The sequence below is a fragment of the Fusarium solani genome (genome assembly GCF_023522795.1).
Source record: "Fusarium solani strain SB1 chromosome Unknown bctg00000006, whole genome shotgun sequence".
NCBI classification, from domain to species: domain Eukaryota; kingdom Fungi; phylum Ascomycota; class Sordariomycetes; order Hypocreales; family Nectriaceae; genus Fusarium; species Fusarium solani.
In genome coordinates, this window is record NW_027072151.1 from 77,289 (window position 1) to 102,344 (window position 25,056).

The 25,056-nt window shown below is 50.0% G+C and overlaps 9 protein-coding genes across 9 annotated transcripts; 4 read left to right on the top strand and 5 right to left on the bottom strand.

The window, feature by feature from the left end:
• Positions 1 to 24: 24 nt before the first annotated feature.
• Positions 25 to 957, bottom strand: MRS44_009706 (uncharacterized protein; the record flags this gene model as incomplete). Its single annotated transcript, XM_046276607.2, has 1 exon — positions 25 to 957. The coding sequence occupies one exon, from the start codon at positions 955 to 957 to the stop codon at positions 25 to 27; it is 933 nt and encodes a 310-aa protein (XP_046131863.2).
• A 1,446-nt stretch (positions 958 to 2,403) lies between these two features.
• On the bottom strand, positions 2,404 to 4,317 carry MRS44_009707 (uncharacterized protein; the record flags this gene model as incomplete). The annotated part of the gene is made up of 7 exons (XM_065620272.1): positions 2,404 to 2,818; positions 2,873 to 2,952; positions 2,999 to 3,136; positions 3,210 to 3,942; positions 3,989 to 4,068; positions 4,125 to 4,239; positions 4,298 to 4,317. The coding sequence occupies 7 exons, from the start codon at positions 4,315 to 4,317 to the stop codon at positions 2,404 to 2,406; spliced, it is 1,581 nt and encodes a 526-aa protein (XP_065476045.1).
• A 1,159-nt stretch (positions 4,318 to 5,476) lies between these two features.
• Positions 5,477 to 7,415, bottom strand: MRS44_009708 (uncharacterized protein; the record flags this gene model as incomplete). The annotated part of the gene is made up of 9 exons (XM_065620273.1): positions 5,477 to 5,659; positions 5,719 to 5,946; positions 5,999 to 6,143; positions 6,200 to 6,396; positions 6,489 to 6,658; positions 6,718 to 6,893; positions 6,949 to 7,057; positions 7,112 to 7,310; positions 7,365 to 7,415. The coding sequence occupies 9 exons, from the start codon at positions 7,413 to 7,415 to the stop codon at positions 5,477 to 5,479; spliced, it is 1,458 nt and encodes a 485-aa protein (XP_065476046.1).
• Positions 7,416 to 8,068: 653 nt separating this feature from the next.
• MRS44_009709 (uncharacterized protein) lies at positions 8,069 to 10,353 on the top strand (the record flags this gene model as incomplete). The annotated part of the gene is made up of 8 exons (XM_065620274.1): positions 8,069 to 8,137; positions 8,200 to 8,508; positions 8,563 to 8,729; positions 8,802 to 8,978; positions 9,026 to 9,337; positions 9,398 to 9,411; positions 9,463 to 9,550; positions 9,603 to 10,353. 8 exons carry the CDS (start codon positions 8,069 to 8,071, stop codon positions 10,351 to 10,353), a joined length of 1,887 nt encoding a protein of 628 aa, XP_065476047.1.
• A 126-nt stretch (positions 10,354 to 10,479) lies between these two features.
• Positions 10,480 to 13,155, bottom strand: MRS44_009710 (uncharacterized protein; the record flags this gene model as incomplete). Its single annotated transcript, XM_065620275.1, has 5 exons — positions 10,480 to 11,915; positions 11,963 to 12,109; positions 12,160 to 12,735; positions 12,781 to 12,996; positions 13,044 to 13,155. The coding sequence occupies 5 exons, from the start codon at positions 13,153 to 13,155 to the stop codon at positions 10,480 to 10,482; spliced, it is 2,487 nt and encodes an 828-aa protein (XP_065476048.1).
• Positions 13,156 to 13,649: 494 nt separating this feature from the next.
• MRS44_009711 (uncharacterized protein) lies at positions 13,650 to 17,183 on the top strand (the record flags this gene model as incomplete). The annotated part of the gene is made up of 13 exons (XM_065620276.1): positions 13,650 to 13,716; positions 13,762 to 13,922; positions 13,973 to 14,054; positions 14,192 to 14,389; positions 14,432 to 14,765; positions 14,812 to 15,226; positions 15,293 to 15,547; positions 15,595 to 15,968; positions 16,015 to 16,123; positions 16,177 to 16,300; positions 16,346 to 16,614; positions 16,660 to 17,006; positions 17,057 to 17,183. 13 exons carry the CDS (start codon positions 13,650 to 13,652, stop codon positions 17,181 to 17,183), a joined length of 2,862 nt encoding a protein of 953 aa, XP_065476049.1.
• A 1,928-nt stretch (positions 17,184 to 19,111) lies between these two features.
• Positions 19,112 to 21,036, top strand: MRS44_009712 (uncharacterized protein; the record flags this gene model as incomplete). The annotated part of the gene is made up of 6 exons (XM_046281319.1): positions 19,112 to 19,282; positions 19,333 to 19,426; positions 19,492 to 19,745; positions 19,792 to 19,893; positions 19,942 to 20,269; positions 20,318 to 21,036. 6 exons carry the CDS (start codon positions 19,112 to 19,114, stop codon positions 21,034 to 21,036), a joined length of 1,668 nt encoding a protein of 555 aa, XP_046131855.1.
• A 246-nt stretch (positions 21,037 to 21,282) lies between these two features.
• On the bottom strand, positions 21,283 to 22,908 carry MRS44_009713 (uncharacterized protein; the record flags this gene model as incomplete). Its single annotated transcript, XM_046271029.2, has 4 exons — positions 21,283 to 22,419; positions 22,471 to 22,542; positions 22,591 to 22,694; positions 22,752 to 22,908. 4 exons carry the CDS (start codon positions 22,906 to 22,908, stop codon positions 21,283 to 21,285), a joined length of 1,470 nt encoding a protein of 489 aa, XP_046131854.2.
• A 480-nt stretch (positions 22,909 to 23,388) lies between these two features.
• Positions 23,389 to 24,952, top strand: MRS44_009714 (uncharacterized protein; the record flags this gene model as incomplete). Its single annotated transcript, XM_046284135.2, has 5 exons — positions 23,389 to 23,522; positions 23,583 to 23,770; positions 23,813 to 23,874; positions 23,920 to 24,132; positions 24,182 to 24,952. 5 exons carry the CDS (start codon positions 23,389 to 23,391, stop codon positions 24,950 to 24,952), a joined length of 1,368 nt encoding a protein of 455 aa, XP_046131853.2.
• Between the last annotated feature and the right edge of the window lie 104 nt (positions 24,953 to 25,056).

The following is a 25,056-nucleotide window of genomic DNA, read 5'->3' on the forward strand; positions in this document are numbered from 1 at the left end:
CTCCTTTATCCCATCAAAAAGTCCTTAAAACTCTTGTCCGAATGCAGGGTATCGAGGTGCGAGAATATTATCGCACGAATATCGAACGACATATGGGCTAGCAGTCGCCTCGTTGCTAGCAATCACTTGGCCGTTAGGGGTCGTGATAGTGAAGTAGAAGCCACCACCGTACTGAGCTTGGCCGTAGACAAACCGAATAGGCACGTAAGCGCCAGCGGGCACAGTAATACTGAAGGATGCCGACCCAGCGATGTGATCAGGCTGGTTGTAGCGAGCCTTGGCATCGGCATTACTCTCAGACCATCCAGCATAGGCCTTAGCACCAAGCCATAGGTAAACAGCGTCATTGGCGTAAGGGATGTTGAACTGGTACGTTCCTGTTTCACAGGCGTAGATGTAGCCGTGGTGGTTCAGGGCGAAGTAGTCCAGGCTAAGGTCTGTCGCTGAGCCGTAGATGGGACCAGGAGCATTCTCAGAGCCGGGTTGGTAGAGACCTCCAACATATGGTGTGGTGCCAACGTAAAGCGGGTTTACTCTCTTGAACGAATCGGGATGAAAGTTCGAGTAGGTGGTATCGGTGTTCTGGGCCGGGTTGCTGTAGTAGGCCCAATCGAAGCCGAGGTTGTCGCAAGAGATCGGGGTAGGGCAAGCCGTCGCGGTCGTAGTGGTTGACTCTACAGTCGTGGAAGCCGATGATGTGGTCTCCACAGCAGTAGTGGTGGTGGTGGCTAGCTCTGATGTCGAGGAGGCCACAGAGGTGGAGACCTCAGTAGTCGAGGTCAGCTCGGTCGTGGTATCGACAGATGAGATCACGGCCGAAGACGAAGACACAGACTCGGTTGACGAAGTGACCGCAGTATCAGTGGACTGCGTCGTGGATGGCCGGCAAGGCCCAGCCTGAACTGCTGTCAAGCTGGCACAGGCCAGAGCGGCGATGAACCTCTTGGCATTGACCATCATGAATGAAATGAACGAAAGACAGTAGTTGGGTTAAACGAAAGACTAGAGTGGGTTGGACAAACAAAACGGAAACAATAAGTCCCGTCTCGCAGCTCCTATTTAATCCGTCCCAGCCCATCAAGGGCCTGTTGAATTTGATGCAATAGTTTTTCGATAGTGGAGTTGCAATTTGGCCTCCGCATGAGACTATTGAGACTATCGATTTGGGCCGCCTGTTGCCCCAGCTCAGCTGGGTTACTAACGCGTTTTTGCGCTGGTGCATCGCTAGTGGCCAAACACTTATCCACAAAAAGACAGCGCTGACTGCTCACCGCTTGCCCTAATTTCAGTCATCGCGCCTGTTGAACCTTGTCACCAACCAGTGTTGATCTTCATAATGAATACGAAGCTGGTCCTGGCGGCTCTGATCCTCCACAAGGTGTGGGCACAGCCGTTGGGTAAGGCGTAGGTGCCCACAAGAACATTCTCAAAAGGTATAGCCTCAGCCCTCCAGGGGCCTGCTGCTTGCAGTGAAAAGAAAGAACGGGGACAAATAAAGATGAGGACTGACATGCTCACGCTATGCTACATAAAGCTGGGCTGAAAGATGTGATTCTGGTTTCGGTGGATTACATTTATGTAAATCACGTCCATGTTGTTGCTTTAATCTTGTTAGCTTTAGAATGTTGTGGAGACTGCTCCAGTGTGCGGCCAGTCTACAAGCCGTTTTAGTGACTGCCTCTCTTCAGAGTGAGAGACCTTGGCCTCGATCTCGTTGAGTTGTTGCTCGTAGTCGAACAGGCTCGTGACCTGGGAGAAACGTCTTAGGACACGGAATAACATCACAACTCATCACGACGTAAGTCTGCATGATTCTTGCATTATGAAGGTCACCACTCCATGACTAGAAGTTAGAGCACCAATGTACCGTATTTCACATGTCTAGGCATCCCTACTGGCGGTCAGATCCTACGTAGGTCGCTCGAAATCATATCACAATACGCAAACCTTGCATGACTTATCAAGTGATTTGTTGTTTCATCTAGGTTCAGTCTCTCATCGACGTAGGGACAGCGCCATAACCACACTCCGGTTCTAAACATTCTTCACCAAAGCCAGTCTACCAGCATTGTTCCTTTCTGCTTGATGGAACCCCTGGTAGTGTCACCCTATACTCGCTAGTGGTTGTCGCTTATCATGAAAGGTTGGCAATCATATCCCCCCTCATGGCTCTAGTTCTCACCGCACACGTATTTTTAGATGGCTGGTTCTCATTATGAAAGTGCATTTCATTATCATGAGAGAAGTACTCAAACGTATTAATATTGCGCCCGGTCAACGAAGAGGAATGAGATATAACCACGAATGCACACAAGTGGCCTCACTTTACAAGACCCAACCAAGTAAGACCCAAATCATCAAAAGCTTTTTAGTATATTTTCGTTCCAAAAGCATACTCACCAGTCAGTACGTCTGATATGCCGACTCGCCACCTAACAGCCACACCCAATCCAGCAGCAGTCCTTGGTTGGAACTATCCATTTCTGGTAGCCCCCAACGAGATTGATGAGGCATCTCATCAAAACTTTCTCCCATAGGCTGCATCTCAGGCAACTCTGTCAATCCTGGTAGCCCGGTCGCTATCGGATGGCTCCCAGACGCCTGGTTAATTGAGTGACTGACATCCATTGCATCGAGTCTGGGAGAAGGTACGGCTGAGATAATGGCTGCCTCTTTGCCTGCTTTGTACTCTAACAATGCTTCATCCCGGGCCATATTGGTACTTGACGAAGCACCCCGTCGTAAGCGTTCGACCTTGGCCCAACCAAAGTCGCGGAAGTCATACTCTGCGACATCTTGACCGACGAGCTGGTGTTCACTATCGCATCTTAGTGAGTTGACAGCATTCTAGTGATCAGTAGCATGAACTAACTCTCGAAAGGCAGCCAGATCATTGCTGGTGAGAAGATGCATGCAGTCGCAATGCAAAAGTCTATGAACTGCTTCGACATACTTGACACAGTTAGTGCTGACTCGCCAAGCCTACACTTGCACTAACCAATTGTCTGACAAATTCGGATCGGCTTGCAATCTCTCTAATGGCAGTGAGAAGGTGAGGAATTGCCTCGACCAGTTCGGGCGCTTTGGGGTCGGTGAAAGGATCGACTTCAGCCAAGCGGCGGCTCAAAGAGAAGGACTGGGTGCCCGAGGTCAGTACAATATAGCAAAGCTAATCATAGCTGAAGTATAAACTCACTCTCTAAAGCCACGTACGAGTGAACTCCTATCTGAGGATCAAATTTGATGCCCGCCTTGAGCCCTTCCGAAACCAGCCCAGCGATCGGCAGGGCGTGCGAGATCCTGTTTTGCCGCACTTGTGGTATAAGATCCATCTTGGAGGGATCACATTGATATATCATCAAGCCAGCTCGGCCCAAAATGATGAACAAGTTGTGGCGCATGACGTGGAGGAGTAGAAACGTGATCAGCCTGTCCCGGTGGACAAACATGTTGTCACTGTTGAAGTGGAAACGCTTCGGTAACGCAGCGATCAGCTCTTCAATGTCGACTCGAAGGGTATCGAGTTCCACCGATAGTTGTTCGGCGGTCTGTTCTTTATGTGAGGCGCGAAAAGCAAAGTGCAGTGCTCGTCGCCGTGTAGCTGCCGTGCGTAAAAGATATGCTGACATGTCGAGCGGTGCTCGTTCAAGGTTATCAGGGAGGATACCTTGAGGGTTCGCAGAGTTATCAAGTGGCTCAGTCACAACATTTTCGTTACCCAAGAATCTCTCCTGCTCGCAAGGAAGCTGTAGCCGATAGGTCTTTTCGTCGACAACGTGGAAACCATACCGACCGCCATCGATGATGCTGTCTAAGAAAAAGGTAGACCAAGCTACACGGCGGAGAGCCTCGCCGGATAGAAGTGGCGAGAGGCGTGCGTTGGAGGCCAGGTTTGGTGTATAAGTTCGGTCAAAGGTTTGTAAGGACATCATCTGCATCATTCTAGGAGGGTCAGAGCTTTGTAATTGGTTGCAGCTGTGATTATTACCTTGCGCAGGCAGACCCTAGTAGCCAAGCAGATGTAAAGTTGCCTCGATTCAAGTCGTAGTGCTGAGCCAGTAAAAGACTCTATCACAACGTCAATACTTTCTTCACATCCAGAAGAAGAAACTAGCAGTTCTTACCATGAGTTGGATGACGCCAAAACCTTGGTATATAGCAGGGAGAAGAGACCTGATCGCCGTATCCGCCCAAGCATCCGCCTTTGCGAGGTTTTCGGTGCTTATTTCCCCAGCAAAACTAAGATAGCTTAGCAATTCTTAGGTGCAGAAATGGGAGGTAACCGGCTGAGACTCACCGCTTTGCGCTGGCGATCATTAGAAGAGTCAATTCCCGAGGAGCATTGCCTTTGGCTAGCAGACGCTTGAAGTGAAGCTGGTGAATGAATTCAAAATAGCCAAACTCTAAGGGGAGTACTCAGTCTATGTTGCTAAGAAGGAGTTCTTTCATGAGTAAACTGACGATGTACTGATGAGAAGTAGAGCTGGACCAAGTCTTGAAGCTCTTTACCTGTCGGCAGCTCACCCCCAGGGGCTGTTAGTTCCGAGGGTGTATGGGCGTCAGACTCAACAATTTCGCTTTGGCCCGGTGATTCTATAGCCTGGTGATCTATTGTGTCGACGCTTTGTTGGCATCATACGCAATCTATAGCCATGGCGTTGCATCTCTCACATGCATCTTGCACATTGCCAACGCACTTGAGCTATAGACATTTGATCAGTCGCCGTCATGGTAACCTATATCAGCTGTAAAAACGCACCTTTTTGTCTCTGCAAGCCTCACAGGCTGTTGCATTGGGTCTTCTCTTGGCTCTCTGCCTCTGGGTTTCCGTGCTTGACCAGTCGCATGTTCGGCTTCCTTTGAAACATTGAGTGCATATTGGTTTCTTTTCATCACATTTCACCTACAGCGCCAGTAGTCAGAGCTTTAAACTTGGTCGATTGGCGTCACACCGGTCGTACCTTTCTGTGCCGGCAAGTCCGACATCCCGTTCTTGTCCGATGGATGAAGGACCTGGGCTTTGGCGATGAGGTATTGAGCGAAGATGCGGTGTCCATGGCCTTGGTTCATCCATACAGAGTGGCCACTAATCCAATCATGAAAGTATTGATGCCCTGCCACGGGCTGAGTACGAGATAAAAGAGAGGATGAAGGATGAAGAATGAGAGTCTGGGCCGGGCACTAGACTCGGTTGTCGGACGGCAACCGGAACATGGCCCAATCACAGCCTAGTATGGTCCGGAAGCAAAAGGGCATGACTAATGATTGCTGGCTGTAGGGAACAGTCTGACAGTTAACAAAGCCCCTGAGACTGGCACAGGGAGTTGAACACTACAGATTTTATGATCATTAAGTGAGAATATGATTTGGTTCAAGGCATGCGTAATTTTAGACTACTGGGCTAATGCTATTCTGAACCACAATCTCCATTACTACGCCCAGCGAGCATCAACCTTGACCTGATGGACATATACATTTAAGCTTCTACGGGTGCAGCCCGGTTTTTATCATCATGATGAGCCGAGACAGATAATTCGGCATCCTTCTCTCCTTCAAGCTGTCCAATACGACGCTCAGGGTTGGAGAAGTGAACGTTTTGTGGGCGGAACGGGTTAAAAGGTGTCTCAAATATGGCGTCAATCTCTTCAAGTGCGCGTCCCTGTTCAAAGGAAGACATTATTAGCAGCAGATTTAAGTGATACAATAGGGCCAACTTACCTTAGTTTCTGGGAGAAAGAAAAAGGTATAGAAAAGGGCCACACCGGAAACACTGCCAAAGACCCAACCGACACCAAAGTGAAGATCCCTGATGAGGTATGGGATCACAAAGTTTGTGACGAATGCCCAAATGACATTCCATGACGCACCCAGAGACTGCGTCTTTTCTCGTAGCGCCGAAGTGGGAATTTCGCCACCGAGAAGGTAGGAGATAGAGGCACTACCCATCTGCGAATGGTGTCAGTATTGCAAGCTGCCTCATGCTATGTTCGTGACTCACATTGTACCAGACAGCAAAGAGCATAAAAGCAGCCACGATCGTGTTCTTCTCGGTGGCAGTCTTATCGGCTTTTCCACCAAGACCGGCCAAAAGGAACAGCCAAAAGGACTGGAAAATGTAGCTGGTCATGAGGGTGTATCGACGGCTTCAGAACCATGATCAGCAAGAGCGTTCAACAAGTCACCTAAACCATTGACTTACCCAAGATTGTCAACCAGATACATTGCTGGAATGACTGAGAGGAGACCAAGAACACTGGTAACGATGGGATAGGTAAAGGCCTTGTCCGCGTAGCCGTTCTCCTTGTAGAAGACAGTCTGGTATGTTGAAGTAAAGGCTTGGCGAGTGGTCTGTTTCTCTCGATTTAGCCCTCGCTCAGTGGAAATGATGGCATCATACTAACTTGCTAGAAGAAGTAGAATGCAAAAACGATCATGGTGCGGCGAAGGTTGTTTCCGCGCAAGAGGCCGAGCCATGGGCCTTTATGCACCTGTTCTCTCAGGGCTTCTTTGATGGCCAAGATCTCTTCGTCGCATCGACCCTCGTCGGCGTCGGCTTTGCTTTGGAGTCGCTGTAGAGAGATGACGGCGTCAGACTCACGATCCTTGGAGAGGAGCCAACGTGGGGAGTCGGGAATAAAGAAGACAAAGGCGATGAGGACTGGATTTTCTGGTTAGCTAACGGAACAAAAGGTTATAGACAAGTATTTGGTAACTCACGAGTGGGAAAGATGAATTGAAGACCAGTAACGGTTTTCCATCCCACACCATTGGTGCTAGTTGAGTAAGCCTTGTTGGCCCCTGTCGCAATAAGAGTGCCAGCGTTGAGGAAAAGCTGCAGAGAAATGACGACCAGGCCACGGAAAGGGGCTGGGACAATTTCGGCCAGGTAAGTTCTGTTGCACAAGTCAGTCAGATTCACGTCTCCAAACTGAGTAAATGAACACTCACGTCACATCCACCTCCACAAGACCGACCGAGATATAGACAATGACACGTCCGATGAGGAACTGCGCAAAGCGCCCGGAGCCGGCCCCAGTGTCGGCGGCGGTGATCTCCACTGGAGTAGCATGTCAGAAATCTGGCAAGAAAAGACATTGACCCATTGACTCACTGATGACACCAATGAACGAAATGACAGAGAGGATAACAAAGACCATGCGGTGGCCATATCGTTCGATAGCTGGGCCAGCGATGAAGCATCCCAGGAATTTGCCGATAAACGGGATAGAGGACATGATGGAGGTATGGGTGGGATCGAATGCATATTTGCCCGTCTCGGCGTTGTATTTGCCAAATTGGTTAATGAAGCCCTATCGCGTGTCAGCCATCTGGATATTAGTTCATCGATCCCCAAGTATTCTTACAGGATTAGCAAGAATGCCACCGAAAGATCCGGTATCGAAACCAAAGAGCATGTCTCCAACGAGGAGACAGAAGCAGGAAAATATGAGCAAGGGGGACACGGAGGACCATGCTGATCGTTGGCTCGCCATTGCGACGGTGTTGACCCAAGGTCAGGGGCAGTGTAGTAAACAAATGGTTGTCAAGTTGTAAACAATCGCCAATTGTTCAAGTTGCAGTCAATCTTGTCAAGAATCGCGCAACTGTCTTAATGAAGAACAGATGTTGGAACAAGGTTCACCTGTGGACAAAGACTCGTTTTTGTAGATCCAACCCCAGCCTCTAATTCAATTAGACTCGTGAACAGTCTGCTGGGTTCTGGGGGTAGCATGGCTCGAGATCCCCGCAATCTGGGAAGCGAAGGGGCGGTTCCGAGCGAGATTGTCAGTTTTCCGAGCGAGTGTGGAGTATTGTTCCGAGCGAGGTTCCAATTTCTGTGGTCACAAGGCCCCAGAGCCACTGCTCCGCTCCGAGCGAGGTTATTCACTCCAGCACGTTGTTTCCGAGCGAGAAAGCGTGGATTTATTTGACGACTCAAGCTCGCCTGTTGCCTGGGTCACGAAAAGTAACACAAGTTGATATAATTAATCGTGTCCCCTCAATTGCAACTGAACTTGAGATCGTTTCTACCAAGATACACCCATCAGGCCTCATCGTTGCTGACATCATGGGTAGCGCCCCTGAATCGACGCCCAAGCGTCCCAACTTCTCTTCATCCTCGCCGACGACCTTGTCAGTCCATTTGCCACTTGTTTCCACTCTAGTTGGACCAGGAGCTCAGTTGACCATTACCTTTAGGGTTTCTCCGACATTGGTTGCTATGGCGCCGAGATCCAGACACCCAATATCGATAGCTTGGCCTCCGAGGGCATACGTATGCTCAACCACCATGCTGCCGCAGCCTGCTCGCCCACACGGGCCATGCTCCTCAGCGGAACCGATGCTCACCTCGGTGGCCTAGGAGTCTTGATCGAGTACAAGAGGAGTGAAAGCGGAGCAAAGCGCTTCGGCGGAAAGGCCGGTTACGAGGGCTACCTCAACAACGATGTTGCAACTATACCAGAGGTTCTACAAGACAATGGCTACTTTACTGCCATGTCAGGCAAGGTCAGTGGCTTCAGATCGCGTCCTACATCAGATCTAGACTCATTATATCTTTAGTGGCATCTTGGTCTCCGTGCCTCCCAAGGACCATGGGAGCGTGGCTTCCAGAAGGCTTTTGCTATGCTGCCTGGGTGCTGCAACCACTACTGCTGGGAGCCAGTGCAAGAGAGGTTCCCAGTCGGTGGTCGCCCAGTTCACGCGGAAGAGGGAAAGAAGGTTGACATGTGAGTTCCGATTGGCTCTCTTGTAAACATATTCGTGTTTATCTTCAGTGACTGACAATGTTTCTTGCTCAGGACACCTAACAAAACCGAAGACCCGAACGGATTCTACTCGACCGACTTTTACACAAATCGACTGATTCAATACCTCCAAAACCGCTCTGATGACGATAAATCGAAGCCATTCTTCGGTTTCCTTCCATACACTGCACCTCATTGGCCTTTGCAGTGCTCCAAGGCACAGCGAGACAAGTGAGTGCTCTTACAAGCCCCTCGAGGCAATATTGACCCTCCCTCAGATACAAGGGGATGTATGATGACGGCCCACACGCTCTACGTGAACGCCGACTAAAAAAGCTCGTGGAACTTGGCATCATTGACGAATCCGTGGTGCCGCACAAGGTCGAAACGGAGACAATGGGTGTTGGAGAGTGGGATGAGCTCACACCAGAAGAAAAGAACCTATCCAGCAGGGCTATGGAGGCATATGCCGGCATGGTGGACTCGATCGACGTCAATGTCGGAAAGGTAGTCGAATATCTCAAGGAAACTGGGGAATACGACAACACATTCATTGTGTTTATGAGCGACAATGGAGCCGAAGGTGCCGCGTAAGTGTCAATGGCCCCTGAGTTGGACTTGAACTAACTATTGTCTCTTCCCGACAACAGCATGGAAGCTGTTCGTAAGTAACACCACATCATTAGGGAGACGCCCCTGCTAACTACTGTTGCAGCTGTAATGGGAGATAATATCACCCGCGCCATTCACCAATATTACGACAACTCGTACGACAACATTGGATCTTGGAACTCCTTCACTTGGTAAGCCTATTTTACATGACATAAGAGCATCGATTAACCATATTATGTTCAGGCTCGGCCCTCTTTGGGCTCAGGCATCAACAGCACCATCGAGGCTGTTCAAGTGCTTCCCCTCTCAAGGTGGTATCCTCGTCCCTTGCGTCGTCAAACCGCCCGCGGATACGTTCCTGCCCTCATTTTCTCCCGGCTCATTGAACCGCTCCTTTTCCACTGTCATGGACTTTGCGCCTACCTTCCTCGAGTTAGCTGGAGTATCCCTCCCTCCAGCCTCTGAGAAGACCGTGTCTACAGAGTTGGGGAAAGGCTCGGCCACCACCAAGCGCAGCATGACCACCTTCAGGGGTAAGGATGTACACGCGATGCGAGGCAAGTCCTGGATCCCACACTTTGCTAGGGGAAAGAAAATCGAGGACGATGAGGTCTGGGCGATACATTCATCCTCCGAACCCGTCGGGTGGGAACTTTTTGCGCGCGGTGCACTAAGAAAAGGAGATTGGAAGATTGTACACTTTGATAAGACAGAGGGCGGCGCAGGAGAAGGTGACGAGGGCTGGGAACTGTTCAATGTTGCTCAAGATCCGGGAGAGACAACGGATCTGGCCAAGACTGAGCCGGAGAAGTTAAAAGAACTCCTGGCGCACTGGGACGAGTATATTGTTGAGTGTGGCATTGTGTGGGGAGAAGTGGCTTCATCTTCGGGTGTCAGCAAAGATGAGGCCCCGCAGCTATGGGAGGACGAGGTCGAGCTTCAAAAGGCATGGATAGGTGCCAGAGGAGGCGATTGTCCAGTCGACTGCAAATAGATGCTTAGCAATGGAAAGTAGAGATAAAAATTCCATTCTCTTCTAGTGGGATCAAAGAGGTATATTTTCCAGGGATTTGTCCCAGCCGCCCAACTTAGAATGGAAGAAAATCCCAGTTTTGTGATTCTAGCTGGCGTAAGTTCTTGTACCAAAGCTAAAATGGGGGATATGACCTTGATATGACCACCAGTCAGGCACGCCATGTTCCTCGCTCTGCCACATAGACTCCAGAATTCTCAGAGTCTGCTCCATATTCTGTGATTTTACTACGCTGAGGAAAGTTAGGAAAGTGTCTCGCACCGCCTGTCGATCCGTCGCATCAACAGCCTCACAGCCTGCAGCGAACAGGGGAGGCGTCATGGCGGTTGCTGGTGAGGCTCCAGGTGATGGCGTTATTGAGCTTGCCCCTCGAACAATAGCGTGCACTGAAGCTTGCACGACTTCAGAATTTGATGGAACTCCACGTACTCGCCTCTCTACCAGAATGCGAGCCATGGAGAGGTAGGCTTCGGTAGAGGCTGTAAAGTCGCGGACGTCACTCTCGGAGAGCGCTTCCCGAACCCCGGGATAGAAGTTGAGGCCGACAGGAGAGCAGACGACTTCGCGGTAGATTTCTGTAAGCTTTTTATGGAAATCGTCGGCAACCAGATCAAAGTCTGTCTGAGTTAGAAATGAGATCGCTTGACGAGGTATGACCGAGAGCTGTTGTCGTCGCTCCCATGCCGATGCACCAATTTCGCGGAAAAGCAAGGCAAGCCTGGTAGGAAACCCAAAGTAGTCGTCACAGGCATCGAGAGCGAGTTGTCCTGGCTCTGATATTGTACCCAGGATAGCGTCCTGTGTGACACATTGGCCTGTGACAAGACCAGAAGTGGTGATGGCGGTGAGTGACTCAAGACTCAGGTACCAGCGCGACAAGAAAGTTATGATGGCTTCCAGTTCCGCACTAACCCGCAGGGAACTTGTTGGTCCGGAGACGTGTATGCTGGTCAATAAAGCCTTTGCACCTTCAGCATGAACCCGCCACGATCTGGGTTGGACATCTCCAGAGGAAACGCTCACTAGACAGAGCATCAGGGACGCCGCCAATAGGCTCGCCTTGTTACTGCATGCCCGTCGCGGTAGCTCAGTCTGGAACGCCGATAAGCTCATGCCCACATATCTCGAAATAGACGTGTCAAGAGTAGCGGCATTTCTCCGGAGGCCTGCCTGTTGAGCCGGCGAATACGCCAAAGTAGCATAGAGGAGTGAGGGGGTCTGCAGGGCCAATGGAACGATGGTGTTGCAGAACAGGCGTTGGCCATGTTGAGAAGAGATGACGATGCATGACGCCTCGGTCACAAAATGGTGCAGCAGAGCGCGCTCCGATCGTCGCAACCAAGAGAGCGGCTCCAGTGCACGGAGAATGCGGTCATCTCGGCTTCCGATTCCCTCGCGACGGCGGGCTTTGCTACGGCGTCGGTGTCTCTGTCGTCGGTCGTCGGCAACACGTTCCATTTTGGGCTGGGGAGGTATGTGCATGTGTAGGGGGGAAGATGCGCAGACGGTGGAGTCTGGGGAGTCTGGGGTACAAATCTGTATCCGCCTGCGAGGACATTTCCAGGCACACAGATGGAGAGCTGGGCTACAATAAAGGCAAAAGCGAGGAAGAATATAGCTGCTCGAGTACCACTCTCGCTTGACTTGTTTGAACTCGAGTCCTGCATGGCGACAAGTAGCTGGTAGGGATCCCAGAGGGGAGCCCCATTGCCATATCCTATAGAACTAGGGTTAGTTGGCTTTTAGAGAGCAATGTTGCAGACTTACGCTTTTGAGTAGCGGCAGTCACTAAGATGCCGCAGATTCCGGTAAAGGTAGTCGTGAGAACAAATGAGGTAAACTGGCTTGATACAACCTGGCTTGGCCTCTGGGCGAATCTCGTATAGTCGTTCTGATTGAGAACGCCCGCTGCAGCTGCACCGAGAACACTCATCATGCCACTGCAGATAGCCCAACCAAGGGCTGAGCCCTTGAGAACGACGCTATCATCAAAGGCATCACCGAGGCTCTCTCCAGGTCCTTTTGTGCCAAGAGCCCAACCCAAGAGAGCAACAAAGGCAACCAATGACAAACCGGCGCCGGCATGAAAGTAAATGCGGAGCTGGTGTGGCTTGAACCAAATAAAGACGCAGCAGATGACGTTGAAGATGAAGTATCCCACAAACTCTGCGCTGGTGATGCCTATATTCTCGGGGAGTTTGTTCGGAATGCGTCGGTCGAGGGATGGCCAAATGGAACGGAGGCAGACAAAGACCATCTTGCCACCAATGACGGCCTGAACGCCATACCAGACGAGGGAGAGAAGGATTCGATTCAAGACGGGAAAGTAGGCACCATAAACACCTAGACAGTTAGCAACCCAGGGCTTTTACTGAAGCCGATACATACCCCAAACTGAACGACTGATGACGGCATATCCGAGATGACTGACGGCTCCCGAGATGGAATTCAGGATGGTAAAGAAGCCAGTCACAATAGAACCGGCCACGATAACAATAATGGCCTGCCACCAATTAAGGCCAACAGCAAGAAGTGAAGCTCCAGTCTGGTAGGTGCTGATGTTGACGTTGACTAGGAACCAGAGCTCAAAGAATTGAAGCCATCCTACAGGTCATTAGTTGGTCGATTCAAAACTTGAGGGATAAGCATACCCCATGATTGACGCTCTAGTGGAACAGGCTTCAAGTCCTCATTCACCCATGGAGTAGATTCCTGCTCCTCCGGTATCCGCAGCTTGTGTATGACACTGCGGGCCGAAGGCATGATCGATGATGCAGCAGGGTGACGCGTGGGTCGCTTGCAGTTGGTAATGATGGATTCAGTTAGCTAATGGAAACAGGTTGGATGAAGAATGAAACCTGAGTCGAGAAAGATATATTAAGTAGCTGATCCATGGTACAGACGAGATCAAAAGCTAGCAAGTGTAGCCGAGCACCTTGGACTAGCGGCTCAGAGAACTGTCATGCCCTGGTCCATGATCCACGTTGAGATTAGCTTCAACATTAGCCGAACTTGGTGGCCGGTGATAAGCGCTGATACAAGGACGAAGGAATTCCTCGCCGATGGGCTATGGAAAGCCTTGCCGACCTGCTGATTCCCACAACGTCAGGGGACAAGTCTGGATTTGGACTGAATTGAGTTGAAGCGTCCCGGGAGAAGAACCGAGCGGCGGTACTTATTTATGTGGCCCCCTGATAAGATGAGAGAGATGCCAACAAAGCAGGACAAATACTTATCATTATTCACACTCATTCATCATGTCAAGCAAGATCTACCGAATCGGCGTCGATGTTGGCGGCACTAACACCGACTGCATCATCTTGGGTACGAGCGAGAGCGATTAAGCAGGCGCACGCTAACTGTTGACAGACCCCTCCAAGTCCAAGGAGTCAGAACGAGGTATTATCTGTTCAGTTAAAGCGAGCACCACCCCTGATGTCACAAGCGGCATCAAGTCGGCAATCGCCAAGGCCCTGGAGCAGGGAAATATCCCAAGAGATGCTGTAGCGGCCGTCATGATTGGCACCACGGTAGATTGTGCCCATCGTCTCCCCAAGACTTGAACTGACACGAACACTAGCATTTTGTCAATGCTGTAGTCCAAGCTGACAGCCACAACCTGCGCAAGGTTGCTGTCTTGAGGCTCTGCGGACCTTATACTCGTGAGGTGCCGTCGTTTTGTGACTTTCCCCTGCTCTGGCACGGATCATGAATGGATACACGGCATATCTTGATGGAGGCCTCGAAAGTCAGTGAACCTCTGTACTTGATGTTTTCGACATTAACAGTACAATCATAGTCGATGGACGTGACATTACGCCGTTGAGCGAAAAGCAAATCCGGAATGAATGTGTCAAGATTCGAGAATTAGGCATCTCTGACATTGCTCTCGTCGGTGTATTCTCACCATTGGACACGACTGGCCGCCAAGAAGAAAAGGCCAAAGTCATCATTCTTGAGGAGATTCCTGGCGCTGATGTTGTCCTCTCAAAAGACAGTACGCCCCCCTATTTCGTTTCTTCATGCCTTGAACTAACAGTGCGTTTGAAAGTCGGAAACATTGGCTTCTTGGAGCGAGAGAATGCGTCGATTCTCAACGCTTCTATCATCAAGTTTGCTCGCAAGACCATCGCTGGGTTCGTGACTGCAATGAAGTCCCTTGGGCTTTCATCATGTCCCCTTCTCCTCACCCAGAATGATGGTACTCTTATCGACACAGAAACAGCCAAGCGGTGTCCCATCCGGACATTTTCTAGTGGTCCTACGAACAGCATGTCTGGAGCATCATACTTGGCTGATCTGGTCAGTGAGAGTAAAGGTCGTCAAGTGATTGTTGCCGACATTGGAGGAACGACGACAGATATCTGCGCCCTGTAAGTCATACTACTTAACGGCGGAACAGATACTTATGCTCAATAGCTTGCCATCTGGCTTCCCGCGGGAAGCTGGCGCCTGGGTTGAAGTCGGTGGCGTTCGCTGTGCCTCTCCAAGGCCTGAAGTCCTGTGCCTTGGCCTTGGAGGTGGCACTAAGGTTCTCCAGAATCCGGATGGCAGTGTCACTGTTGGTCCTGAGTCTGTCGGTCATCGTCTGCTCTCGGAGGCGCTCGTTTTTGGTGGCACAACATTGACGGCTACCGATGTCGCTGTGGCCGAGGGCAAGGTTAATATTGGTGATGCTGCACTGGTTAGCCATCTCAAGGGCACAAATACGATTCAGAAAACCCGCCAGGAAATCAAACAAATTCTAGAGCGTGGTGTCGACAGCATGAAGCTCTCTGCCGAAGATGCTGTTCTGGTTCTCGTCGGTGGTGGCAGTATCGTCCAGATGGATGAAGTCAAGGGCGTTGCCAAGATTATCCGACCCCCTTGAGTCTATTCTACTCACCCCAGAAGCATACAGAAGCTAACTCGGTACAGCCATTTCGATTGTGCAAACGCTGTGGGTGCGGCCATTGCCAAGGTCTCAGGTCAGATTGACACAATCGAGATACTTGAAGGAAGGGATGAGCAAGAGATCATCGAGTCCACCAAGCGAAAGGCAATCGAAGCTGCTATCGAAGCTGGTGCAGACCGTGATACGGTTAAGATTGTATCACTGGAGAACCTGCCCCTCGAGTACAGCGCGGTCAAGGCAACTAGACTAATCATCAAGGCGGTAAGATCTGTTGTTCTCAGGGCCAAACGTGACTGACGCAATAGTAGGCGGGTATGCTCAGAGTTGGTGCCTTGCTGCAAGCGACTACCGAAGAGCCTAATGGTGTCTTTGAACCGACAACGAACGGCCACAAACCCGAAGTGGAACAGAAGTCTGACGACTATGCCACCAGCGCGTCCGCCTCGATCAAGATCTCTGACTACAAGCCAGAAGTCCTCTCGGACGGAACATGGCTAGTTTCGGAAGCTGACTGTGAATTCTTGGCCACAGGTTGCAGTGTCGTTGCCTGTGGAGGCGGAGGACCTGGATACAATTGTTACCTGGCAGCCCGTGCAGCCTTGCGTCAAGGAAAGCAGATGCGGGTTGTTGATATCAGTACCATGCCAGACGATACTCTGGTGTTTGGAACCAGCACTTATGGGTATGTTTGATGCTACTCTGACTTTATCCAAGCTAACGCTACACAGTGCTCCCGCTGTGGTATCTGAGCGGTTGCCCAGCGGCACTGAGGCCATTGACGCCATAGATGGGGTGTTGCCATATTTTGGAATCGATAAACCGGGCGCAGTGATCGCGGTAAGCCTGTCTGGTGCCGTGTCATGATCTAACCACTGAGATGTTTCATGCAGGACGAGATTGGTGGTATGAATGGCCTACGACCGTTACTAACGTCGATACACTATGACGTTCCTACAATTGACGGTGACTACATGGGCCGCGCATACCCACGCATCTATCACAGCACCACCTATGGTAAGTTGGTGTCCTTTTTTTAGGATCCCTACTAACCCTGGTTAGTCAACGGGCTCTCTATTGTCCCCTGCGCACAAGCAGATGGCATGGGTAACACGGTAGCCGTGTCCAAATGCGAAGACCCGGTTCGACTAGAAAAGCTGCAACGCAAGGCTGCTCTTGAACTTGGACTCTTGAGCCAGATGTCCCAGTGCGGCATGCGAGTTGGTGACCTCAAGAAGTATGCTGTTCTCGGTTCCACGTCGCTTGCCTGGCATATCGGACGTGCCATCTATCAAGCGCGACAGGAAAAGACAAGCATTGTAGACGCTATTGTAAGTACTTTTCAGGAGAGATTTGACGGAACTCACAGCTGTCAGCTCCGAGCTCACCCTTGTGGACGCCTCTTGTATACTGGAAAGATCATTGATGTCCGTCGTTTTGTCTCTGATGGTGGCTACACTGAGGGTTCCGTCCGACTTCGAGCGATCGGAGCAGAAGAACGCGAGGTAGGAGAGACTGTGTGTACCGAGGCTCGAGACATGGTGCTGCCATTCCAAAACGAGTACCTCTACGCAGCACTTCAGGATGAGAAGCAGGAAGAGGTGATCTGTACAGTCCCAGACCTCATCAGTCTCATTGGAATGGATGGATACGCTCTGGGAACTCAAGATATCAAGTACGGGCTCAGAGTCAACGTGATGGCGTTTGTGGGACATCCTCATTGGTAGGTCATTCTGATGGCTGGCTGTTACCTTTACTAACATGCTGATCCAGGTATACTGAGCGTGGTCTTGAACTGGGAGGACCCAAGGACTTTGGATACAAGGATATGAAGAATGTGTCTGTAGCGCCGACCTATTACGACCCTCCTAGAGTGACAGACATGTTTCGGCCAAGGTGACGAGGACGAATGAGTAAATAAAATTCGCACTGAGATGTGCAATAGAATGAAGATAATAAAGTTAAATGTAAGCCTCAATTTGTGGGATACTCATGTCTTCCTTAATCAGCCACCAAGACATCTGCCGGAGTCACACACGCCTCATAACTTGTCGACCAATCTCGGTTCTACAGTGAGATACATGCCCATCATACGGTCAAATGGTTGCTATCTTGATTTCCTGCTTCTCTAATGTATCTGAACTGTCTCTGACCTTTACGAAACCTCGTGTATCTGGGCAAGGATTGATCTCGACGCAAAAGGACACAAGTCTCCGACCTGTCGCTCATGCTTTGACGACAATAGCTTCAAATAGTATATAAGTCGAATGCATGAAGAGAGTTTTGAATGGGAAGAGATCATTCTCAGAACTCCTTCAGTTGACGGGGGATGGCTTTGTCCCTCTTCCACCGAGCTAACCGGTGATAGGAAGCTCAACACAAACCGTTAGGTAGTCCAAATATGGTAGGTAATACAACAAAGAGAGTACATAGAAGTAACAGCCTCAGATTTGTTTGCAAAGTACAAGCTAGTTGACGTGCCTCCGGCAAGCCCGCGAAGGACCACTTGACTGGAAATGACAATGCCTGCATTGGTCTTGAAACACAGAATATTCTCAACGAGAAGCATGGGATTCGCCACCTACCCCGAAGCAACCGGAGGATATCATCCGTAAACATGTAGTAAAGACATGCATAGGCCCGTTAGCAGCACGTTAGACCATCAAAGGTTCGCCACGGCGGTCGTTGGATACAGCTGCACTGCCAAGTTAGCTTTACAATGGTAAGGCAAGGCTTTTGGCGATACTGTTAGGCCAGTTCTTGCCGCCTCTACCTTGATCCAGACCCAGGGAAGAGATCACCAGACCTATGTGCCGACAGCGTTTATACTAAAGATCGTCAGTGATAGTCGCACACCGCCCAGCAGCGCCCTTTAATGATTTTCATAATTAGACTAATCTCTTATCCAGAGATGCATTCGTAGCGAAACAGGTCGAGAAGAGACCACGGTGAAGCCGCGATCTTCAAGGCAGTAGCAATGGGTTCCAAGATGTATGTAGCTAGGGCACACCACTCGTCGCAGTGCCCTTGCCAGCTGGAACGAAATTTTGCGGTCCTAAGGCGGGATAGTTTTGATCATCGGCGGCCCAGGCCTATTAGGAATGCGCCTCATTGCCGTCTCGGAGACCGATCCGTAATCCTGGGCCCAATATGATTCCCCAATCACAGCCAACCTAAAACATGCATGGCTGCTTGGGGCTTTAGTAGATCTCGGACTTTTTGAGAAGCGGCGATCACTACTGTATTCGTACATGTTGAATATTTAGGCAAGTGATTTGACCCTCTTCTGCCCTGTCTCTTCGGCCTTATGACTGTCCAGTCCCGAAGCCACGCCTATTGAAGGTATCATGGAAAAGGAGTTTACCAGGGCCTCGAACTGGACATTTCAAGACAAGCTGAGCATGCAATGTCTGAATGAGCCTAAATTTTACCTCATGGGCCTTGCGGCAGTGCCGAATTGGTCCCTGATTTCTAGAACAGGGGCGCTCAGGAGAAGCTTTGCTTAGCCGCTGAAAACAGCAGTGGCTGTGTCTAGATCGCTCCCGTGGTAGACCACACCTGGAACCTTCCCCTGAAAGGTTGAACGCCACGAACTTTCAGATTTAAGCTTCTGATAGGGCTCATTTGTCTCGCTGCTTTGGGCTTAGCCATCGCATCGAAGATGCCCATCTCGGCCAATTCCATCGTTATTGGCCACCACCACAATCTGCCTAGCAATCTATGGCGGCCTTGGTATTGAGAAGCCTTTATCCAATATCTGAATAAATTCATCTGGTTTCGGCATTCGAAAAGTGCCCATCACTCTACTTCGTCCAAACCCACCTCAACATGCACTTCTCATCGGTTATCGCTACAGCCCTCTTGCTGCTCAGTCAGCCGGCTTCTGCCCAAAACATGACGGAAATCTGTGCTGGTGCCCCCGGCATCCAAGGCTGTACAGGGGCTATCAAAATCCCTGTTAAAGCCCAGTTGAAGACTTGTAGAACCAAGTACTATTCGGTATGCACAACCTTTGACTACCAGATCATGGCTAACTCGGACGGCAACAGATTGATCCCTGCAAGACCAAAAAGACCTTCAGGTATCCTTGCCCCATTTGGAGCGACCCGTTTAGAATGTGTGATGGCACAACCTGTGTTCCTGGTATGTCTATGCTTAGATAGCGGATTGGGCCCATCAACTCGAGGATTAATCTAATACTTTCTCAGGCACGGTTGAGAAATGGACAGATGCTCCTTGCGGAATAAACGTCATCACGAAAACCGTTTCCGTTTGTCAATCCATCCGAGATACCTTGGGCGGCGCCGGGAGCTCTTTTATTGACAAAGCCAATACCTTGTGCAATTGTCTCCCCCAAATGCTCTGGCTGGTCAACTCTGGGAGGTATGACAGCGCCTTTAGACCAGACGGTTTGCTCAAGGTCGAGTCGGATGTGGTTACCAATGTTATTCGGCTGCAAAATGTAAGTTTCCTTAGAGACTTTGAACCTCCATGACTAACTGTTGTAGTGTTTCCTTGAAAAGGAACTTGGAGTTAAAGACAATCGAAATGAAGTATATGCCAAGGAACTCACTCCCAATGACGGCTGGCTAGTCTTTACCGCGCCTGAGGTATGATTACATCTCCCCCTAGAGTAACACTTGCTCACAACTAGACAGATCACTTCGGCAACCTATGCAGAGTTAGCCGTGGCTGTTTCTCCTTGCCTGACCGGTGTTGGGTGCAATCCAATCGCCGTAACTGCCTTTTTTACTCGATATGTCAAATCTGCGGTACTCGGTATAGGTTTGCAAGTAGCAAACTTGCTTCTCGGCTGGGTAGAAACATTTGGCTCCATGAAGACGAAAGTCTCGACGATTATAGATGCAGCCAACACTATAAAAACGTCCGTCGGTGCCCTTCCTGGCAAAGTAGACACAATCAATAAGACTGCTTGCAAGGGAAAGCTCTGCTCTGGCCCCGGAGTTTCTGCTTTTTTGAGCAAAGGTATTTGCTGCCCGATCACTATTGTGTGAATTCACTGACTGTAGATAGTTAACAAAGCTATTGCTGCTGCACAAGCTTTGCAGAACATCCGACAGTCAGCTGACAAGGCGGCGAGCGCTATCCCAGAGATGATCAGCATTGCGGACAAGGCCATCGAGGTGACCAAGAAGGTCCCGAATTCGGGCTTCTTCATGGACCTCATTCAAAGCGGTTCCTTCACAAAGGTTACAGACATACTGGAATCCATACAGATTGTCAAGAAGCTGCCAGAATCGGTCAAAGAAATCGAGGCTACTGTTGGCCCTGTCCAAGAGCTCGTTTTCAAGTATGAGCCACTTGTCAAAACAGTTTCCGCAACCGTCAAAGAGGTTACTTCATTCTCTTGGACTCCGTACACCAAGGAACTTCAAGCAGATTCTTCGGGAAAGTTGAGGGGCTTGTTGACTGGGCTTCAAAATACGATCCAATTGCAACTGGGCGAGTCACTTGATGATCTTACCACAGAGATCAAGAACTTGAAAGATGCTTTGGCTACCTTTCCGGTCAGCAAAAGCAAATTCGATTACGACGCTGATGTGACCTACTACAGCAGGTGGTCTGAAGTCTCGGTACCTGCGCCATGCTCCAAGCAGAACAAGGCAAACTTTGAGCTCTCTGGATACAAGACCTCCTATAATTACCCCAGCTTTTACCGTTGCGATTATGGACCTCAGCGAGTTCCGTGGCCCAGGCATTTTGTTCCATACATGAAGATTAAGATGAGCTAGATAGAATAAATGACTTGGAGTTTGGTGTTCTTTGAACCTTTGGCAATCTGCACGTGAAAGCTTTCACAAAACCACACTCACTTTATGCTTCATTTCTGTTTTAATTGACAACTTAAATTCATCGGTCTCGTTCTAAGACTGCGGTTTGATTACGCTTCTCTCAGTACAAGGGAGGGGCAGAAGTGGAAGTTGTCAAACGAGAAAGGAAGAAACATGACTGATTACTTGAATCAGATCAGAGCTTAGCTAAACCAGAGACAACCCCATCATATTCACATTCTCCAGCCAAAACGCCATCTCCTCGGCACACCGTGCCACAGTCGCACCATCGAGTACTCTGTGATCTGCACTCCAACTAAACACAGCCTGTTCTTTCTCGACCAGTTGCCTTGTTCCATCATCGCCTGTCTCAAATGCAGGCACCTTTTGTGAACGACCGACGGCCAGAATCATCACCATAGGCGACATGATGATTGGTGCCACTACTTGACCTCCGATACTGCCGATATTGCTTACCAGCATGGTTGCACCCTTCATGCTATCCGGGCTTAACCGGCCATCCCTTGCTAGAGTGTTCAGACGATCGATTTCTGCGGCAAGAGAGATGATGGAATGGCCCTGGACGTTTTTAACCACGGGAACAACCAGCCCTTTTGGAGTATCCATAGCAATGCCAATGTTGTGTGATCCCTTCAAAGCCAGTTGAGGCTTCGCACCCGTCTCGTGTACCAATGAAGAATTGAGCGTAGGATACTTGGTAACTGCTTGTGACAGAGCCTTGATAATGAATGGCAAAGGCGAGAGCTTCTTGGCACCATGTGCTGTGAGCTGGGCCAATGCCTTGGGGTTGCTGAGAAACTGCTTGCGAAGCGACGTCAAATCTGTCACGTCGACAGTTTGAGTATATAGGAAGTGCGGAATTGACAGAGATTGTGTCATGGACTGGTACATCTGGTTCTGAACAGGAGTTAGGGGGACAATGACATCCTCTGGTGGCGTCGTGGTACGTGTTTGTTGGATCCCTGTCGAATCATGCGAGGGGCTCTTCGCTGCTAGATGCTTTTGGACATCTTCTTTCAAGACTCGTCCGCCCTTTCCAGTCCCTGTCACTTCAGAAAGGTCGATATTGTGCTGTTTGAGTAGATGCCTCACAGAAGGCAGCATGGTGCCACAGTTCTTAGGTGTCGAAGATGCAGGTTGACTTTGACGTTGTGTCGCTGGGTCTGGAGTCGAGGGTGACGCAATTTGTTCGGCCACGGCATCCAACTTCTCCAATGGTTGGATAGATCCTGCAGATTTTACCTCCTCTATAGGGGAGCTGGAGGGTTTCGTGTCGTTGGCGGTAGGATCATCGTGATCGTCGACTTCAATATCCATGAGAGGCTTCGAAAGGGTTAGTACGGTGGTATCTTGAGGACAGGCAGGTTTACTTACTGCACCTACTGCTGCCATATCATCCACTTCATAATTAATCTTCTTGATTGTTCCATCGTACCGAGAAGTGATCTGGGCTTCGGTGAGCGATTGTTGGTCTACCTAACTCATAATGATTACCTCGACCGAAGCCTTGTCCGACTGGACCTCGCAAATAGGATCAAATTGCTGTACTTTGTCCCCTGCTTTAACAAACCATTTGATGATCTGGCACTCGGTAATTCCTTGGCTCTCACGTTAGCTCTCCTGAATGGTTGTCTACAATGATTCAGGGGTCTTACCTTCGCCAATGTCGGCGAGAAGATATGGCTTCACCACATTGTGTGTAAGACTTGTGTGAAAGAAACGCCCTGGTAGGGACAAACTACCAGCCCTGTAGAGTGTGCCACGATGTGTGATCAACCTGCCTGGGAGACTAGCAACAGAACGGCGCAACATTTTGGGCAATTGAACTAATTGACGACGTGTAACCAAAGCAAAGTTGGAATCTTTCCTCAATACTTTAACAGAGCCAGCTGAATCGATTATGACCTTCTCGATATCAGCCTCTTCCCGGAAGACCGAGCCAAGACTGACTTGAGCCGCCAACATATGCCACCGCTAACCGTCGGCACTTTTTTTAATCACCGTCTTTCAGGGGTCTAGAGATCGCGCAACTACCACCGGGAATAACGTCTCGGGGAAAGATATGAATGCCGCAGGTTGTTTGATCCTATTACCGACGCTCCGCATATCGGAACACATGGGAATTCGCATTGACATGTTGACATTGACATGACAGGTCCTTGTTAGCCGACGTGACCCGCCCTAAGCCGAGTATGACATTTGTAGGGCATTCTTTACTTGTGGAATAAGTGAAGCTCAAGCCGTCTTGAAGTCCAGTCCGTAATATTTGCAGTTGGAACTAAACATCACAAAATGACAGTCCTGATACATCGATGCCGTGGCCACTTGGCGAATAAAGGATTGGCAGCGTATTGTCGGGCTCTCAACGCGCCAAGATCAGCTCGATGGAGTTCAACGTCGACTTTCACTCCCCAAGAAGATGGCCAGTAAGTGTTGTTCCATATCTGGATTTCCCAGCTTGTATTTCTTCATGATTGACATTGCAGACCACGATTCCCCGGCGCCATCAACAGCTCCTTTGTGCGGACAATGCAATGGACCGAACCATCCACGATCCCCACGATTCCGACGTACCGCATCATGAACTCCAACAGCATTATCGAAGATGAGAGCCAGATTTCATCCGAAGTCACACCCGAGCGAGTACTCGGGTGGTACAAAAACATGCTCACAGGTATGTCTTGTTGGGATTCCGCAGCATACGCTAACCATGCAGTCAACATCATGGATGGCATCATGTTTGACGCACAGAGACACGGTCGTCTGAGCTTTTACATGGTAATTTTTGTCGCGCATATGTCGCTCTTATGCTTATTCTATTAGGTCTCCCATGGCGAAGAAGCTCTCATGGTTGGGTCCGCAGCCGCCTTGGATGCCGGCGACGTCATCACCACCCAGTACAGAGAACACGGCGTTTTTCTGCAGCGCGGATATGAGTTGAAAGACTTTATGTGCCAGCTAGCAGGAAACCACAACGATCCTGGAAAGGGACGTAACATGCCAGTTCACTATAGTGGAAAGAGCAAAGTTAATATTGTGAGTCTTCAAGCCAGCCCCGTTTGATGAGGAAGCTGACGCCCTGTAGCACGCAGTAGCCTCTACCCTGGGCACCCAGATACCCCATGCCACCGGCGCCGGATACGCTCTGAAGATGGAGGCTCTCGAGAACCCTGACCAGGCGCCAAGAGTAGCAGTGTCATACTTTGGCGAGGGTGCTGCCAGTGAGGGCGACTTCCACGGCGCACTTAACGTCGCTGCTACACAGGATGTTCCTGTGATCTTTATCTGTCGTAATAATGGCTTCGCTATTTCGACCCCAGCATCTCAACAATACCGCGGAGATGGAATTGCTGGCCGCGGAGCAGGTTACGGCATCGAGACCCTCCGCGTCGATGGTACCGATATCTTTGCTGTGTACCAGGCAACCAAGGAAGCTAGAAGGCGAGCGCTTGAAGGAGGGGGACGACCGATCCTCCTAGAATTCATGAGCTATCGCATTTCGCATCACAGCACAAGCGACGATAGCTCAGCGTATCGTTCTAGCAGTGACGTGAGCTATTGGAAGTCCGATGATCGCCATCCCGTCGCTCGGCTACGCAAGTGGCTGGAGCACCAAGGTGTTTGGGATCAGACAAGAGACGCCGAGCTGCGGGCGCAGCTTCGCAAGGACATTATCCGGGAGCTTTCAGAGGCAGAGAAGGAAAAGAAGCCTGCGCTTCGTGCTATCTTTTCTGATGTCTACGCCGAGTTGACTGAGGAAGCGGAAGCACATCGTCAGGAACTCAAGAGGATTATGCTCAAGTACCCTGAAGAGTACGATTTTGAGGAGCATGAGGGGGGAATTGAAGGTTTATAGTTGACATACATTGTGTCCATAGTCTCATTTTTGTTTAATTAGCCTTTGTTTCAGAGACGAATGCATCGATATCGTGTTTTTCACTGTATCATCTTAGCAGGCCT